General features: G+C 38.1%; 1 protein-coding gene across 1 annotated transcript; it reads right to left on the bottom strand.

The window, feature by feature from the left end:
* Nucleotides 1-19,880, bottom strand: EIF2S1 (eukaryotic translation initiation factor 2 subunit alpha). Its single transcript, XM_007115440.4, has 8 exons — nt 19,737-19,880; nt 15,621-15,869; nt 10,286-10,365; nt 8,583-8,734; nt 4,128-4,234; nt 2,444-2,541; nt 1,348-1,491; nt 1-551 (listed from the first exon to the last, which is right to left on the bottom strand). Exons 2-8 carry the CDS (start codon nt 15,859-15,861, stop codon nt 426-428), a joined length of 948 nt encoding a protein of 315 aa, XP_007115502.1. The 5' UTR covers nt 15,862-15,869; nt 19,737-19,880; the 3' UTR covers nt 1-425.
* Nucleotides 19,881-19,893: the final 13 nt, after the last annotated feature.

Genomic DNA, 19,893 nt, shown 5'->3' with positions numbered 1-19,893 from the left:
TATGGTTAAATATCCCAGAAATTTATTTAATGTTTGCTTGATACATTTTATATAGAAAGGTTAGGACTATTTGCTTTGGGTGCCCCTGGTAAATCTCATGGAGACACTGAACTACAAAGGGGTGCCAATCTGGAGACATCAGAAATGGAAATCACATGCCCCATTTTATGACTGTTCTTAAAGATTTGTCTCTAGTGAAATCAGGCCACTCCCTTAAAAAATGCTCAAGGTGTCAGAGCTACTGTGTGAAAACAGCTGACATTTAGGAGGGCATTTCACGTTTTGGTCTGTCGGAACATTTAAATACTTCGAAATAAAAAATATTCAGCTTTGAAGTTTTCAATACTGGAAAACTTTCAAGTCTAGGGTTAACAGCCAGGAAGGCTGCTTTGTGTTCCTTAAACTGGACTCTGTTGCCCACAAAGTTAATCTTCGGCTTTGGCTTCCATTTCTTCTGCATCATCATCTCCATCCACTTCGGCATTTTCTCTCTCAAGCCTCTCCAGCTGCCTTGCAAGTTCAGTCTCATCTGTATCTGTGACCACTTTGGGCTGTGGAAGCAGAGGCACAATTTCAAAGTGAAGTAGATAAACAGTACACAAATTCAATTTCAATACTATTACTGCCTGGTATTTTAACTCTTAAAAAAACACTTTGCTAACAACTCTGCCCTATCTGTTCACTTTTGAGTGCTGAAATATCACCAATAAATTCCATGAAATAAATAATAAAAGAAATTTATGAGAGTAAGACAATACAGAAAAAGAAAACATATATATTAAAACCTAATACATTTTCTGTAATTTCTAACAAGCTAGAATGGAAAATATATGAAAATAATTGCAGTGGCTGTATCTTTCAAATACACAAAAAGATATCCTTTAAAAATGCATCTTCTGGCTTCAAAATAAATTACTTACTATTCCTTTCCACAGAAGAAATTGTTTTGAAAATTATATATGAAAATTAGTTTTTGTTCTTGTTGAGATGAGGAAACTATGAGACTATTCTTGTTTTTAATTCTGAAATCAAATTTTAAGCATTCTACATTAAATTCTGGCAATAACCAATCACTTATTTTCATTGTCTCTATTTTTTTTCCTTTTTGGGAATCAGTGACTACAGTCCTGAATAACCATCCCATGATAGTTTTTATTTACTTATAAAAACCCTTTTAGGAACTCTCTGAGTCAATGATTATTTTATGCTTAGGGGAGATGTAATCTTAAACATATCTCATGTTTTAAAATGTCTCTGATTAGATATTTTAGAATGCAAATCACTTAGATCATTTAAATTGCTTAAGAACTTTAAGAACAAGGCAAAAAACCCCAGTATTGACCTCACCTCCATTTGAACATTGAAGACGCCCCTCTTTTCCTCAATCTTTTCTTTTATAACAGCCATAGCTTGGTTGAGGACAGAGAGGCCTTCTGTTCTCTCCAGGGTGGTTGTAGTCATTACATACCGAGGAGGAGCTATTAGATTAATCTAAGGAAGACAAAATTCAATTATGAATGTACCTATACAACACACAACAATGAGTATGTTCGAGAATAGTTTTGCTTATCTGCTGCTTTAACAACAAATCACCCCAAAACTTACTCCCAGTTCTGCAGCACAGCAATTTGGAGTAGTTTGTTAAAGTAGCCGAAGCTAACTGATACTATGATCTAATCCAGTAGTATAAACAGGCTACTGCAATGCCGGATATGAAGGATTATGATTTCTGGGTCTTTGGTGGCTAAACTAACTATAGCTATCATTGGCACAATGGATAATTTGTCTCTAAAATTCCTGTTTGGGGCTTCCCTGGTGGCGCAGTGGTTGAGAGTCCGCCTGCCGATGCAGGGGACACGGGTTCGTGCCCCGGTCCGGGAGGATCCCGCGTGCCGCGGGGTGGCTGGGCCCGTGAGCCATGGCCGCTGAGCCTGCACGTCCGGAGCCTGTGCTCCGCAGCGGGAGAGGCCACAACAGTGAGAGGCCCGCGTACCAAAAAAAAAAAAAAAAATTCCTGTTTGGTTCCAAACTAAACTGATAGAAGAAATTCTTCTATGAGATTCTGAATAAGAACCATCCAGTTAATTTTACCGCTAATGAAAGATTCAAGGCAAACCTCTTGAAAGCTGTGTGTGAATATGAGAGAATAAGTTGTTCTTTTCAAGATTCTATGAGCATTATGGGCACAGTGATTCTTTACTGTAAAGGAGGTTTAGCATAGCTGGCCCCTTGGCACTAAATACCAACAGGAATCTCCATCCACTGTGACAGTAGCAGTAGCTACAACAAAAAGCCTACACATAATTGTAAACATCTCCTAGAAATACCATATCAAGAACCACTTTTCATAACATTTGTTATGAAACATGATCATTAAAAAAATCTGGTTTGATTTGGTTTAGGTGATTTTGGTTTATCAGAGAGGGAAAAAATAACTACTCACCTTGATGGGCATGGTTTCTGTAGAACAATTCAAACCTGCTCTCAGGGCTTCTTTTACAGCATCAATGCCTTCATAACCATAACAAGCCACTTCAATGTCTAAAATTATAAAAATTCAAAAGCTTATACCAAAAAAATGCAAAATTTTTTTAGAGGTTTAAAAGAAATCAGAGACGTGACAAATGCACTGGTATTCAAATACGTATGAAAGCTTTCAGCATCCTTTCAATTAGAAATCAATCCCAGCTATTAATTTTCATAATTAAAAATATCTGGGGCTTCCCTGGTGGCGCAGTGGTTGAGAGTCCGCCTGCCGATGCAGGGGACACGGGTTTGTGCCCCGGTCCGGGAAGATCCTACATGCCGCAGAGCGGCTGGGCCCGTGAGCCGTGGCCGCTGAGCCTGCGCGTCCGGAGCCTGCGCTCCGCAACGGGAGAGGCCACAACAGTGAGAGGCCTGCGTACCGCAAAAAAAAAAAAAAAAAAAAAAAAAATCTGAATATGCACTGAAATTATATCTTTTCATTCACATCAAGCCCCTGAATGATGAAACTATTAAAAAAACAGAAATTTAACAAACACTTTGAATATTCTGGCTATGTCTGAGTTAAAAGTCATGATTTCAACCCCTCTGTGCTTCAGTTCCTTATTTGTAAAATAGAGATATGGAGGACTGTGATGAAGACTGAATGAAATAATAACCACAAATTATTTAAACAGTTTAAAAACTGCATACCCTCCGACCCAGCAATTCTACTTTTAAGAATCTGCCTTACTGAACACTTGTATAAATGGGTAAGTGTATGTGTATAAGGGTGTTAATTTGCAGTGTTTTTTGTAATACAGTTGACCCTTGAACAATACAGACTTGAACTGCATGGTCTGCTTACAAGTAGAATTTTTCAACAAGTAAACACTACAACACTACACGAACCATGGCAGTTGAATCTTGGACTTGAAACCACAGATACAGAGGGCTAAGTTATATGTGGATTTTTGACTGTGCAGAGGGTGGGCGACCCTAACTCCCCCACATCGCTCAAGGGTCAACTGCTGTAAAAAGACTGGCACAACCTAAACACTCATCAAGAGGAGACTGGCTTATATCAAGGTTTATCATTCTATGGAATATTACTTAGCTATTCAAAATGAGAAAGATCCCTGTGTTCTACATGGAAGGGCAGCCATGATACACCAAGTGGAAAAAGCTAGTTGAAGAAAATTTTGCATAGTATGACCCCATCCTTATAAAAACATAAAAATTTACATCTGAATATAAACAGCATACATTCCTATACACCATATGTGTATAGGAAAAATCTCTGCTGAAAGAATATATTGCAAACTAACATAACAGTGGTTAATCCAGAGGCCTGGGAGGATATTACTGGACTGTTGGAATTTTAAAGCATTCACTAAAACAAAATAATCGCCGCCCCCTCCCCATGCCCCAGAAAGCGGGCTAACTTAAGGTTAGCTGAACTCATTTACTTGCGTCAATATATATGTATTTTATAATTCAGTAAAAGCAAAGATAACTTAATTTCTTTAACTTTTCTTGTTATGAAAAACGTTTAGAAAAAGGTAGATGTTGATGTAGCAACATATTCTTTGGTGAGGCTCATTATGTAACAGCTTTTTTGGTACATGCAAAATATTTTAAACATCATTTAAAAAATCATTTACCTGCTCGAATTTTGACAGCCTGTGGAGTCAAACGTCTATTAATATTGTTAATGAGTACTTCCCGTTCATCTTCATTCAAATCTAAGCCATCCAAAATAGATGGGTCTCTGATAATTAAAAAAAAAACAACACACACATACACAAAACAAAATGTCAAGGTTACTTTACTGATAATTAGGACACCAAACATAATACCACAGAATAATGTTTAAGAGCACAGCCTTCAGTGTCAGAATTAGAGTTCAAATCCTAGCTTCACAATTTAATCACTATGTGTTTTGGGGCCTTTCTAGACCTCAATTTCCAAATATGTAAAATGCGAATGAAAACAGTATATCTCACTGGATTGTAGTATTAAATGAGATAATGAAAGTAAAGCGCTTAGGCCTGTATGACAAATAGAAAACATCCAATTGATTATTATTAAAAGAAAAATTTTAGAGATCTAGGTAAAGCAAGCAATTTAAAATGTCTCCTATACAGGCATACTTCGAAGATACTGCGGGTTCAGTTCCAGACTGCCACAATAAAGCATGTATAGCAATAAAGTGAGTCACACGTTTGGTTTCTCAGTGCATACACAAGTTATGTTTACACTATACTGTAGTCTATTAAGTGTCCAATAGCATTATGTCTAAAAAAATGTATATAACTTAATTTAAAAATACTTTATTGCTAAAAAAATGATAACCATCATCTGAGTCTTCAGGGAGATGTGATCTTTTTGCAATAGTAACATTAAAGATCACAGATCGCGGTAACAAAATAATGAAAAATTTTGAAATATTGCAAGAACTACCAAAGTGTGACACAGAGACATGAAGTGAGCAAATGCCGTTGGAGAGCTGGCGCCAACAGACTTGCTTGATGAAGCGTTGCCACAAACCTTCAATTTGTAAAAAAAAAAAAACACAGTATATGCGAAGTGCAATAAAATGAGTTATGCCTATACGTCTCACATCCCACTATAATTAAGCATTTCCATGTAATTAGCAGTCCCTGCTTCAAGGAGCTTAAAAAGAACAAAAACATGGCAAAATTTAAAAAAACCAAAAAAACAAAAGTGCATCCCTGGGGGTGAGGAGAGGAAGATATTAGTGGGGTCAGGAAGGGCTTCATGGGTGAAGTGGCATTTCATCTGACCCTCGTAAGTGCCACAAACAGGGACCACGGTCTTAGTCACTGGCATGTTTGCTGAACGAACGAACAAATAGAAAAAATGAAATGACGACTAGAAGAATGGTAGGATTTTAACGAGCTAAGGTAGAACTTAAAGTTTTAAGAAAGTTATGATATAACTGAAAGACAAACCAACAGAAAATGAGGAAATGAGATAAACAGATGTTTCACAGAAGAAATACAAATGGTCAATAAACATATGAAATGCTGTTAACTTTACCAACAACCAGCAAAATGCAAATCAAAACAAGACACTAGGGCTTCCCTGGTGGCGCAGTGGTTGAGAATCTGCCTGCCAATGCAGGGGACACGGGCTCAAGCCCTGGTCTAGGAAGATCCCACATGCCGTGGAGCAACTAGGCCCGTGAGCCACAACTACTGAGCCTGCGCGTCTGGAGCTTGTGCTCCGCAACAAGAGAGGCCGCGACAGTGAGAGGCCCGCGCACTGCGATGAACAGTGGTCCCCGCTCGCCGCAACTAGAAGAAAGTCCACGCACAGAAATGAAGACCCAACACAGCCAAAAAAAAAAAAAGGACACTATTGTACATCAATCAGTTTGGCAAAAAAAAAAAAAAAAAAAATCTGAGATATATACCAAATGTTGATGAAGAGGGAATATAAATTGTAGAACCAATTTGGAGAGTACTTTGGCAAAACTAAGTAAATTTAAAGGTGCATATATCAATCCTATGACCCAACAATTCTATTCCTAGGTATCTTAGAAATTCCCAAACGTTGTACAGAGAGACATGTACATGGACATTCATCATAGCAGTTTTGAAAAGTAGGGGGATAAAAGGGCAGAGGGGATTATGTAAAAATCTCTTTATAGAGGAACAAATAAAGCATATTCTCACCACAAAATACTATATAGAAATTAATATGAAGTAGGCATACATCTATCAATTTGGAGAAATTCTGGTCAATAACAGCATTACGAGTAAAAATGTAAAGTACAGAAAAGCGTGTTACAATGATAAAATAAATTTATTTTTTTTGTTTAAACAAATTAAATATTTAAACATAAAAAAGATTCTATACTTTTCATAACCTACCCACACATGTATATGTATATAAATGATAATGATACATACTAATTTCAGAATAGTGGTTACCACTGATAAGTGACCGGAATGGCTTGGGAGGAATAAAATATTGTTTCCAACAATCTCAGAAATTCTACTTAATTATTTAATTAAGAGAAAAAAAATGAGGCACATGTGGCACAGAATTATCATGAGTTAAATCTGGACAGTTGCAACATGTCTGATGAAGCAAGAAAAGAATGTGAACGGTGATGAGTAAATGTTAATTCGTTAAGATGAATGTTAATTTGTTAAGAATGTAACCTGTTATTTGTTAAGAATGCAGAGTGGTAACGGAGAAGGGGTGGAGGCAGAAGCTAGAGAGATACGTGGGGCTGATAATGACAGCAAACCAAGGTAAGACATGTACTGACTGAGGAGTCCAGGATTGAAGTCAGGGAGGACAGAAAAATAAAGCAGTGCTTGATGGTTAATAGCATAAGCTCTGTAGCATAACTACAATGCCTGTGTTTGAGGCTCTACCGTTTGGTTGCTGTGTGAACTTGGACAATTTAATCTCGTCTCAATTTCCTCATCTATAAGATAGGAATAATAATAACACTTATACCATAGGTTGTTGGGAGAATTATATAAATGTTAGCTGTTATTATTATTCTCACCTTTCCCACAAGGTGATATTAAAAAAAAAAAAAGTCACATGAGGGGAGGGGGTAAACTAGAAGGTATTTGGAGCCTCTGATGAGTAGGCCTGATGGAGGTTCTAACAGTTCTAAGCCCCACTTGGCCATTCTGAGGGCTGAGGAGACCAATAACCCTTGGCAGCACAAAGGCTGGGAAAGTAACAATGCAGTGGTGAGCCTGCTTGTGAGGTATTAACATCTAGGAAGGACTGGGAGGTGCAGAAGTAGAGCAGTAAGTACAGAGAACTTAAGAAATCTGGCTGTTAAAAAGAGAGGACACAGTGCTTGCAACAGGAGAAAGTAGAGGGGAGGCTGAAAAGTTCGTTTTTAGTATAAATGGGAGAAATCTGAGCATATTTTTATGCTGATGGAGCAAAACCAATAAAGAAAAAGGCTGAAGACCCAAGAGAGGGAATAGTACATGGAAAGACATCCCTTAGGAATAGCTGGGCACAGGTGGTAAGATTACTTTGAGAGCAGGAAGGATCCGAATTCCAGTATGACAGGAGCACAGGAGGCAGTGACAGGTGGGATGGAGATGAGTTGGCTGAGAAACTGGAAGGAAGTAGAGGTGATCCTGTGCAATGGCTTCTATTTTCTTTTTTAGGTAGTGAGCGTACCAGGTGAGAGTGAGAGGAGAGGGACAGAGTGGGTATCTGAGGAAGATTGTGGAGAAGTTCTAAAATAGCCAATCTAAGAATGAGAGGAAGAAGTGACCAGGAGCAAAGAGAATGTGGGGCAGCAGTTAAGGCCCAGCTGAGGTTGGAGACCATGAATATGCAGTGGCACCAACCTGCAAGACTGTGGTTTTTCCTAGCAGCACCCAGCAGTCTACAAGTGCAGAGAAGGCAGGAACATCGCTCCAAGGCTGGATGTAACAGAAGGAAAAACAGGGCAAAACTCATGACACTGGCAAGAAAGTTGTTGAAATGATGGACCATGGTGTGTCTATGCTGAATAAGAGAAGGCAGGAAAGGGTGAAAAAGGGAGAAAAAAAAAGGTTTGGAATCAGAGCCTGATAATAATAAGAATTAAAACGACACAGAGTAGGACTAACTGTGGGAGCTGGAAGGACAGGAAGCTGTGGTGAAAGAACAGAATGTGTGAATTAAAGGTTTCGGAGACACAGCAAATCCTGGTGACAGTAAGACCCAGGGTGAGGCCATATGGAAGACTAGCTAATGTGGCATGGGCTGAAGGTCTAAGGAACTGAGGTAAAGAAAACAAGTTTTAAACAAAACATCTATGTTGGCCCTGAAGTCACCTAGGACAATAACAAAACTAGGAGAGGAAAGTATGTAAGACAGTAGTGTGAGATGAAACCATATGGTTTACAAAACTACATAACTATGGTACACCAAATCATATAGGCTCGGCTTTATAGGATTGGCCCATACCATGGGCCTATTATACTAAAATATTTTTATCTAAATTTGGCAAGGACTTAATACATGAATGTTGTGCTATTAAATGTCAGGCTCTCAACTTGTGTGCTAGACCCAGCAGCTGTAGTATCAATGGAGAGGCAGAGCTAAGAAGGTGTTCTTACGAGACTGCGTGCTTAAATGCATCATAGGCACCATATCCGGGTCTCTTGTACTTGTCATCGAAGACCCAAGCGGTCCTCTGGAACAGGCTTTCCAGCTGCTCATCCTTGGTATATTCTAAGACCTCAGCAACATGACGAAGAATGCTGTAAACCTAGAAACAAAATGAAGAGCTCAACAATTCAAAGGTAAGAGATCTATATTAAAAAACAAAAATAGATATTTTTACATTTTAGTAGATAGCATATAAAAACAAACGTTTGGTTAATTTCACAACACTAATTCCTTAACAACAAAAGATTGCCACACAAATTCTTTCTCCATAGAGAAATATTCGCTTTTCCATAATAATGACTCAAGTGGGTATAACAAGTACAACTAGTATAGCATTTACAACCTAAGACCCAGATCAAGTCAATTCTGGGACAAAAAAACCTCTCTGAATATATTTCCTCATCTGGAAAAGGGAGATACTAGTATCTTTCCTTTTTACTGTAGCGAGTTCTTACACACATCAAAATATAAGATATTATTATTACTACTCCATGAGAACATGGAACCTGGATGGAGATTTTATTACTTCTTCTGCTCTGTTATCATTTAACAGTTATCCTTCAGTCCTACCCACCTCCTACCCAATGCTGCCAAACTCTTTTCCTAATCTCCTAAACATAAAAGGGCTTAAAGAAGAGAAAGAGTATAAAAGAGGTCTTCACGTTAATTACACACAAAATCTGAGTGAGGAAAAGTACTAACATTCTATCGTCTTATTATCCTAATAATATCTATTATGCTCATTTTACAATATCCTACGGGAACAAAACAAAATGGAAGTCTCCTAGAGCAGTGCTTCTCAAATCTGGACTTGGTGGGACTTGAAAGATTTGGGTAATGGTCTGATGGCTTTTAGATTTATACTCTCTTTTACTGGGGTTAAGCAAGATTTTAAAAATCTTTTCTTCATGTAAACTCTGTTTTCTTGGCATTTTATCTTGAGGACAGAAACACACATGGCAGAGGAACAAAAGACACAAGAGAAGGGTAGAGAAAACAGAACCAATGGAAACTGCCAATAAGCACTGAGGATCTAGGGAATAAAGGAAAATCTAAATAGGACCAGAGAACAGAAAAATACAGAAAGATGAGAATGAAGAAATGACTGTCCTTGCTTTATTAGCGCTTACTGAGGAAATTACAGCAAAACTAATAAGGAAAAAAAGCAAGGTGGGTGAGGGGTGGGGTAGAGAACCACACTAAGTAACAGGCCCTGCCTTGCTTTCCTGGATTCAAAGACATTTTACAAACCTTTGCTCATTCTTAACAAACAATAGCTGGTTGTCTCTGTGATCCTTATCCCAGAACAGAGCTGAAAGTCAAAAACTACATGCTGCGACAAGCCCAATCAGCTGAAATCACCCATAGTTAATTTAACCTAAAATAGCTTAAAAACACTAATGGTCCAGTACTGATTTGAGAATATTACACATCAAGCAATGCTTTAAGGTAGTAACATCATGAGACAAGAACACTGAAGTCATACTCCTTTGAAATAAAGTCTTCAAATTGTTTTTCTATGTAACACAGAATGAGAAATGGAAATATTGTTACAGAAAATGTAGGTTTTGTTTCTGCCAGGAACACACCATGCAGATTATTTATTAAACACATCAAATGGTGGACTAATTTGATTAAAAAATCAACTTACAGTTTTGGATTTGGTAAATTTATCTTCACATTTGATTGCTTCCTCTGGAGAAACTCTTCTTTTTGACAAATCAATATATCCTATATGAGAAAAATTTGAAAAAATGATCTCTGTCCAGGTGCCAAAGAATCACTGTGACAATATTCACCACCAGACTGTTGGGTTGGCATACCTACACTTATTCCCCACTAAAACGTATCAACAAAATACTGCATAAAAAGTACAAGATAAGAGATTTTTGTTTTCAGAAATGAATTTTTATCATCATGTAACTGCATATTCTATTACCTTAGTGGAGGGAATAATTTTCAATTATCCAAATGAGAGCTAAAGCCAAAAGACACTGTATTTGTCTATTTGGCATCCATTCATCACAGGGTCAACTGCATTAACTATATTTTCTGTATTCTTGATGCTCTGACATTTGTGGCCTGGCTGACTGGGGAAGAGACTTCCCTGCCTGGCACTAGCCAATTCTTAGAGTTGGCAAAGGCCTCAATGGGAGCAGCCTTTTACATGCAAATCAACCAATCTAGAGCCCATACCCCCAATCATCTCATCAAAGTTCCACACAGCAGGCCAATATTATCCCATGCCCTAAACCAGCATAGAGCCAGGTACCAGACAACTAGGGACAGCCCCAATGCACCAAGCCCTGCCCAAACTATTCAAATGAGCCAACCCTAAACTGTTTATGCCGACCTGCCTTGCCTTTGTCATGGAAACCTCAATAAAAGCTCTGGCCTAGGCTTTCCCCTTGCTCCTTCTACCTCCTGATCAAAATCGTGCTTCCCAGGGAGATCAGCTCTGTGCTTTGTGACCACCTAGAGGGGTGGGATAGGGAGGGTGGGAGGGAGGGAGACGCAAGAGGGAAGAGATATGGGAACATATGTATATGTATAACTGATTCACTTTGTTGTAAAGCAGAAACTAACACACCATTGTAAAACAGTTATACTCCAATAAAGATGTTAAAAAAAAATAAAATAAAACAGCTTCGGGAACACACACACAAAAAAACCCCGTGCTTCCTCATGTGGTTTTGCATGGCATGCTGGGTCCCCATCTCTAGGGAAACTTTAATAATAAAAATGTTCTTTCAATGGCATTGGCCTCTCCATGTCACCAGTCACCTCCATAAATAAAAGTCCCATGGGTACACAATGAGACAAGTAGTTAAATGTATTTTAAAGAATTAAGAGGGAGCTCCCCAATGCTCACTGCAGCACTATTTACAATAGCCAGGACATGGAAGCAACCTAAATGTCCATCAACAGAGGAATGGATAAAGAAGATGTGGTACATACATACAATGGAATATTACTCAGCCATAAAAAAGAACAAAGTTAACGCCATTTGCAGCAACGTGGATGGATGGACAGATTGTCATACTGAGTGACGTAAGTCAGACAGAGAAAGACAAATATCATGACATCGCTTATATGTGGAATCTAAAAAAAGTGTACATATTAACTTATCTACAAAACAGAAACAGTTACAGATGTAAAAACAAACTTATGTTTACCAGGGGATGATGGGGGGAGGGATAAATTGGAAGATTGGGATTGACATATACACACTACTATATATAAAATGGATCACTAATAAGGACCTACTGTATAGCACAGGGAACTCTACTCAATACTCTGTAATGGCCTACATGGGAAAAGAATCTAAAAAGAGTGGATATATGTATATAACTGATTCACTTTGCTGTACACTGGAAACTAACACGACACTGTAAATCAACTACAACACCCCCATTAAAAAAAAGAAGAATAAAGAGGGAGAAAATGGTTTTTTACGTTTACCCACATATTTTCCATTTCAGCCATCACAGCTCTTCAGTCTGAACAACTTCCTTTATCATCTCTTATAATGTAGGTCTTATCTGATAATAAATCCCCATAGTTTCTATTTACCTGAAAATGTCTTCATTTGATTTTTGTTGTTGAATATTTTCTTCAAATACAGAATTTCTGGTTTGACAGTGTTCTTTCAGTGTTTTACAGATATCATTCAATGCTCTGACATTCATTATTTCCAATAAGAATGCCACAGTAATTTGTATTACTGTTCCTCTATAAATAACATCATTTTCCTCTGGCTACGTTGAAGATATTCTGTTTTTCAATAGTTTGGTATGCCTAAATGTGGTCTTAGTATTTATCCTGCTTCAGGTTTGCTGAGCTTCTCTAATATATAAACATTTTTTTTCCTCAGCAAATATGGGAAACTTTTGGCCATGGTTTCTTCAAATATATTTTCTGTTCTTTCTTTTTCTCCCCTTCTTTTGGAATAGAGCTTTTGATAGTTGACAGGTTGTTGTTGTTTTTTCTCAGTTCTTCAGATTGGTTCTTTTTAAATGAACTACCTTCAAATTTCAAGGAGCCTTCTGTCACCTTTTATTTGCTGTTAGCCCATCCAGTGAATTTTTAGATATTATATTTTTCATTTCTAGAATTTATATTTAGTTCTTTATGAGAGTTTCTGATTTCTCTACTGAGATTTCATTTTGTTCATTGACTATAAGCATATTTTCCTAATATCTTTGAGCAGTTATAACATTTACTTTAAAATGCTTATCTGCTAAATCCAACATTAGGGTGATCTCTAGGTCAGTCTCCACTGATTACCTTTTTTGTATGGGTCATATTTTCCTGTTTCTTCAACTATTTAGCAATTTGAGTTGTATCCTTGACATTAGGAAAGATATGTGGCACACTGTGAATTCCTTTAGGTTCCTCTTAAGGACACTGAATTTTTTCTTTTTTTTTTTTTCTGGCTGCTCCGCACGGCTTGCATTTCCTGACCAGGGATTGAACCCATGCCCTCAGCAGTGAAAGCGAGGTGTCCCAACCACTGGGCTGCCAGGGAATTCCCAAGGATACTGAATTTCTGTTTTAGCAGTTAGCTTGTCTGAATTCAAAACTATAAGCTCTGTCTCCCCAGATGGAAAGCAAACAAAATTTGTTTAGATTTTTACCCTATTGGGCTACAGTCTACCCTGTGTATTACTAGTTTCACGGGCTGGCCAGAGATTTCAGCAGAATTTATATATAAACTTGGGGGCTCTCCCTCTGTGTCTCTCCTTTCTCTAATCCCTATCACCACTTTCCAACTGTTGTGGTTGTCCAGAACTCTCATCTCTGGCTCTCAAGCCATTAAGACTGTAGGTTTTCCCCTGGAATTTTCGATGCCCTGCTTGGAAGTTGTCTGTAACATGCACTCAGTCCAAAAGCTGTAAAATTTATCCAGTGCAGTTCCTTTCTTCCAAGTGTCAACTTGCCTTCAGTTTCAGCCTGCTTTTGGTTGCTCCCACTCTCCTTGAGTAATTTTTACCACCCGTTCAGATACTTGTTTAGGGTTTATAGCAGTTATGATGAATGGTTTATCCAATAGGACTTAATCTTCTAGTAACAGAAATGGATCCCCTCTATAGATCTTCTGCACTTTGCTTTTTTTATCTTACCCTGGAGATCTTTTCATATCAGAATATTCAGATCGCATTCTGTATAAAATTGCCTTGCTTGGTTGTGTCATGATTTATATAACCACAATTTAGATTGCTGTTTCTTGTTTTTAATTAACATTGTAAAAACAATGCTATTATGAAAATAAATTTTTACATGTAACTACTGTACTTATACAAGTTTACCCTTTCACTTTTTCTGATGGCAGTTGAAAATGTATTTGATTCCTTTTTGTGTATATATTTCATATAATAGGAAAGCAATATAAGATAAGACACCATTCGAGGTCCTACTGGAGCAACAACGAAACACAAGTTTAAGGAATAATCTCAGTCTTCAAGCAGTTTAATAAATGGAAGCTGGGGAGGGTGCCACAAGTAAGTCATATCAAAGCATTTAGAATAATCAATGTGCTAAGTGGTAGCACCACCTAAGGGGTAATATAAGCTGCCTCGAAAGTTTATTGTCCAAGATTATAATCAGAAAAGAAGTCAGTTATGTATAAAATTATTCATTTGCAGAAGTATCAATTAACTAGATGGCTGAGGAGATTCAGAAAGCCAAGCTCAGTCAGGGTGACTGACTGGTCTTTTAAGCATGACGGTAACCACTTGCCTGAAACTAAAACCTAACAAACTATAGTAAGATGACTGAAACCAATTATCTTAACTATATTAAGCCAGGTGAAGACAAAACCTACTCAATGGTATTATACAATATATTTAGAAAAAAATGTGTTCACAAAGGTGAAGACTTACATGGGGTCCAAAAAAGGGGCACCCAAAGAGTAAATAAATGAATACCTATTCATCTCTGCCGGAAAGATCCCATAGGATCTGGGGGTCACAAACATTCTGATTACCAGAGACATACAATATTGGGTTTTGGGTGTGTGTCTGCAGTATATTGCTTTTTTAAAGACAAAAAATATTCCTAAAATCCATTTACCTTTGCCCAATTTCCATCACTTATTCAATAACCTGATTACTAATCTAACTCTAAATCAATAAAAAGGCACCTGACAAATATGAATGAACTAGTACTCTGGTTTGCTTATTTGTCTCTCTGAGTTTGGTGAGTTTGGCAATGAGTTAATTATCAAGATCCTGATAACCTCTGGGAATAAAATTCAAGTTACTTGGCTCACAAAAACTAGTCCTGGGAGGTACTAATTAAACCACTACTGGGCTTCCCTGGTGGCGTGGTGGTTAAGAATCTGCCTGCCAATGCAGGGGACACAGGTTCGAGCCGTGGTCCGGGAAGATCCCACATGCCGCGGAGCAACTAAGCCCATGCACCACAACTGAGCCTGCGCTCTAGAGTCCACGAACCACAACTACTGAAGCCCGCGTGCTAGAGCCCATGCTCTGCAACAAGAAAAGCCAACGCAATGAGAAGCCCATGCACCAGTAGCCCCCGATCGCTGCAACTAGAGAAAGCCCGCGCACAGCAACAAAGACCCAACTCAGCCTAAATAAATAAATAAATAAAATTAATTAATTAAAAAAAAACAACCACAAAAAAAAAAAAAAAAAAAACTACTAACTTAAAAGGTCTTGTTTAGATGGTTAACTGGCATCCTTCTCTAACAACTTTGTATGTAAAAGAGTTTAAGGACAAAAGGAGGTTTTTTCTTTCTTTTTTTTTTTTTTTACTGCAGTCGGAAATTTACAAAAAATATATTTTAAAATAAATATTTTAAATAATATTTTAAATATTTTAAAATAAATCATTTTAAATCAAAATTTCCAAATATAAATTATTTAATATATGAATATTTATATATTAAATATAAATTTATATTTAATAAGTAAATATAAAATTTTAAAATATAAATTATTTTAAATCTTTTTCTCATTTACCTTTTTCTTTGTCCACTCTGATAACAACCACACATTCATTCCTGCCAATTCGGATGAGTTTGTTTATAGAACGGATACGCCTTCTGGACAACTCACTCAGAAGAATCATGCCTTCGATGTTGTTGTATTCCAGCAAGCTGACATAAGCTCCCATTTCAGCAATGGACCTTACATTCACCATCACTACGTCTTCCACCTCAGGAAATTTGTGCTGATAAAATCTACAACTTAGACCCGGCATTCTGCAATCTGAACAAAAGAATCAAGTAAGTGTTCAGTTAAGGTCAAAATTTAAAAATGTCAATTTTCCACATCTTGCCGCTGGAAGAAGTTATTGGTTTTCTCCCCTCTTTAAACTTCTTAAATGGTACCAGAAAACAGAGGAATGTTCAGGAACCAAGCTTTAATTTTTATTTTGCTCCACATTTTTTAAGGCTTGCGTGATTCTTTACCATCAGTTTCAGAGGAATCATAAAAAATAATGACCATTTACAAAGTCCTGACACTGAAGGATTAAAGGTACACCTTAAGAGTCAAATATTATTTTAATACTTTAAGAAATAACAGGGCTTCCCTGGTGGCGCAGTGGTTCAGAGTCCGCCTGCCGATGCAGGGGATACCGGTTCGTGCCCCGGTCCGGGAGGATCCCACGTGCCGCGGAGCGGCTGGGCCCATGAGCCATGGCCACTGAGCCTGCGCGTCTGGAGCCTGTGCTCCGCAGCGGGAGAAGCCACAACAGTGAGAGGCCCGCGTACAGCAAAAAAAATAAAAAACAAAAAAACAACAACAAATGATAGGAAGAATCACTACTATTATAAACCTGTCAGAAAAACTAAAGCTACTCTTCCTCCAAGTCAGCTAAGACTGGATATGCTACCGCCTACTATATAAAGGGAAGGCTCTTCCAACAAATTAAATCCTAACCCTAACCATATATTAAATGATGTACTCTATTATTTATTATAGCCAAAATTATAGTATCACATGTCAAGACAAAAACAAAAAATTTATTAATCACAAAAGACACTAAATTTAACTAAAATGTATCCTTCTCTCTGAATTTTTTTCCACTGAAAACAAACTTGAATTTAATTCACAACTACCATAATTTTTAGCTTCCACTTTTCCCATTACTCCCAAATATTCTTCTCTTTTGTTGAATAGTTATACCCAAGCTCGAGAACAGCTTTATAGATTCCCACTACTATAAAGTTCAAGTTTCTCTTAACCTTTGAGAACTGCTACCTGCACCCACATGTTTCTTCCTAGTGGCTTACCCACTGATTTATACATTTTTCCACTACCTACAGGGTCCTATATTATCTGGCCACTGCCTATCTCCCTGAGGTATCACTTTCCTCCTAGTCTTCCCCATTTTATAGATGAAAAACATGAAGCATGGGTTAAGCATCTTGTTTTGTCATATACTGCTAACAAGTGACAGTCAAAATTTGAACGTATGAAGTCTGAATCCATAGTTTGTGTCTTATTCATCAGGCTATATTTTCTCTCAATATCACTGATAAATACATGACAATCAGTTAAACATCTTAAACAAAAAGCACTATCAATGTACATATTCAGTGCTGGAACATAAACTATAAATTAGTGCAAACTTTTAGTATTAACCTATCCTGTATAACAAAAAATAAAGCTGCATATTAATAATAGTGGCAGAGATATATTTCTCTTTGAAGCTTGACAAAACAGGGATTTAGCAAATAAAGGGAAGCAGACATTCAATTACCCACCAAGAAACAGCTGAGCTGGTTGTTTCATTTTTAAACAGGGCTTTTTTTTTTTCTTGGACAACTGTTGTCAAATATCTGCATGTAAAGTACTAAAATTTGAGAGCTGAAAAAGTTTCAAACTGGATATAAAAATAAACGTTATGGAAATGTATGAAACAGTTTTAAGAGATTTAACAGGTGCTAACCAATTTTACTCACCAAGTTTCTTCAAATAGTAAAGCCAATAATTTTGGAGAAGCAAGACTTAATTCGATTGTAAAAGAACATAGGCAATCGTGTAAAAGAATCCTGAAGGGAGATATGGATGCTAATGCTTCAGGAGGTACAAGTCTCTTTGCAATAGACCGTGTAAATAAAGGAATACTGCTCATGTTATGTCATTCACAGTAAAAGAAAGTAGTGGAGTACAAAAAAAATCTACTTTGCAAAAAACCTGCATAATGGTTGAGAGATTTTGAACCTGTCTCCTTATTTATGGAGATATGCTAATAACACTAACTTTGAAAAAAACCAGTCAGGAAAATAGGAGTCACACACCAAGTATCTATCAGCCCTTTTACATAATTTTCAAAGCACTTCGACTTATTTTATTTCACCCTCAATAGGGTCCTCAAGTTAGGCAAGTAGCATAGCCTGACTTTGGGAATAGTTCTAGACATGGGTTCCAGACTTCGTTCTCCTACTTACTAGCCGTGGCTGCTTGGGAAATGCATTCCCATTAACTGTAGTATCTAGTGTATGCCATTACTTCACCGGTTTGTGGAGGGTATCAAATGAAATAATATACATGTGATAAAATTTGGAAAGTGTAATGTGCTATACAAATACAAGCTATTAAAAGGCAAAGGAGGTATCATTTCCATTTTGTAACTTAATTCATTAAACAATTATTTTATTATTAAAATAAAGTATTAAATGACTTCCTCAAAGATAAATGCTTACTAAGTACAACAGGACCTAAATCCAGGTCATCTGACATTGACTCCAGAGTTTAACCCACAAAGCCTCAATATGTCAGAGTACTACAATACAGTATGTGTTCTCCAGTAAAGAACACCCATCTTTCAAAATACATAACTGAACTCCAAGATAATTTCAAATACCCTGCAATGTCAGTAATTTTGCCTGGTCAAATGGTAGGCAGAACTTCTTAAACCACTGCATGATCAAGTCGCCATAATGGATACAGAAGTCCACATTCTTTTCCAAAGTAAAGTATGATATGATAGAGGCAACTCCCGTGATCATTCTAATTCGGCTCTAACACTTAGTTATGCTCTGAATGCTCGTTTTTACTACAGAAGTGCTACACAAATAAAGCTTTTAAACTAGTTCACTGTCATTGAAATAGGAAGCACCCCTCTCTAAAAACATTACTGTGCATCTTTTTGAGATGTTCTGAGAATCGCTAACTGTCATTTGGCATCCAATGAACTGAGAAGAGGCAGTAAAGCTCTATGTAAGTAATTCCAAACTGTTGAAAGACACAGTTACAAGGTTTTTTCCCCTTGGATCACAGCTTAAATCGGTAGAACAGACAAGACTTCTTTGCTACACCTTTTCCCCAAGAAACATGTTTCTTGTTAATGAACGTTAAAGTAGCCTAAGTTTGGGGCGCTGACAAAAGGGACCTAAAATTCCCATATCTTACGTGTTTTCATTCTGCTTAACCGTAAGATCACAGCGCGTATTTCTACAAATCTATTCTCATCGGTGCTGAAACACGGCAAACCGATACGAAGAGTAATAAACTCTTCAGTAGGATCTTTTAGTTCCATCTTAAGGAGCGACTCATTCTCCAGAAACGCACCACTCCAGCAATACAGGGCGATAGGAGCTTCGATTTTTTTTTAATATCACTTATCACATGAACAAACTTGGATCTTTTTTTAAACCCAACTCTTGTCAATATCGTGGCCCAATCAACGGGTTCCTTGAAGTGCCCGGTCTGGTTACAATTGAGAGTATTTGCTGGGGCGGAAGAAAAAAAAAAAAAAAAAAACACGATGTAACTCTCAAGCCCGGAGAGGGCAAAGTGTTCCGCGTCCCGGGGCGGGGGCGTCACGGCATTCTCCCAAGGCCGCCCCACCTCACGGCGTCCCCACTTGAAGCACATTGAAAGGGCTGTTCAGTCACTCGGCCCGCCTCCCTTCACGAGAAGCCTCCGTTCGCACCATGACACCTCTGCTACACGGGGAGACCGACACGGAGCCGGCGGGCGGTGGCAGCTGTGTGCAGACACTTCCCGCGCAGGAACGGGAGAAGGAGGGGGTGTTAGCCCGGGGCCTACCCTCTATCGACCACCCATGTCACTGGACACAACCAAAGTGAATTCCTGGAGAAACCGATCGGGGCGACTAGTCACCTGAGGTATGTGTGTGAATCCCGCACTGGTGTCTGGCGCCACGCTCTTCAATCGGAGAGACCAGACTTGATCCACCCGCAGCAGCCGCCGACTCTCAGCGTGCGCTTCGCTGGACCCCACCGCGCATGCGGAACCACCTCGCAGCACGCAAGCGCCA

The sequence above is a fragment of the Physeter macrocephalus genome, chromosome 11 (genome assembly GCF_002837175.3).
Source record: "Physeter macrocephalus isolate SW-GA chromosome 11, ASM283717v5, whole genome shotgun sequence".
NCBI classification, from domain to species: Eukaryota; Metazoa; Chordata; class Mammalia; order Artiodactyla; family Physeteridae; genus Physeter; species Physeter macrocephalus.
Note: the sequence above shows the minus strand (reverse complement) of the source record. Positions and strands in the feature narration are given on the sequence as shown.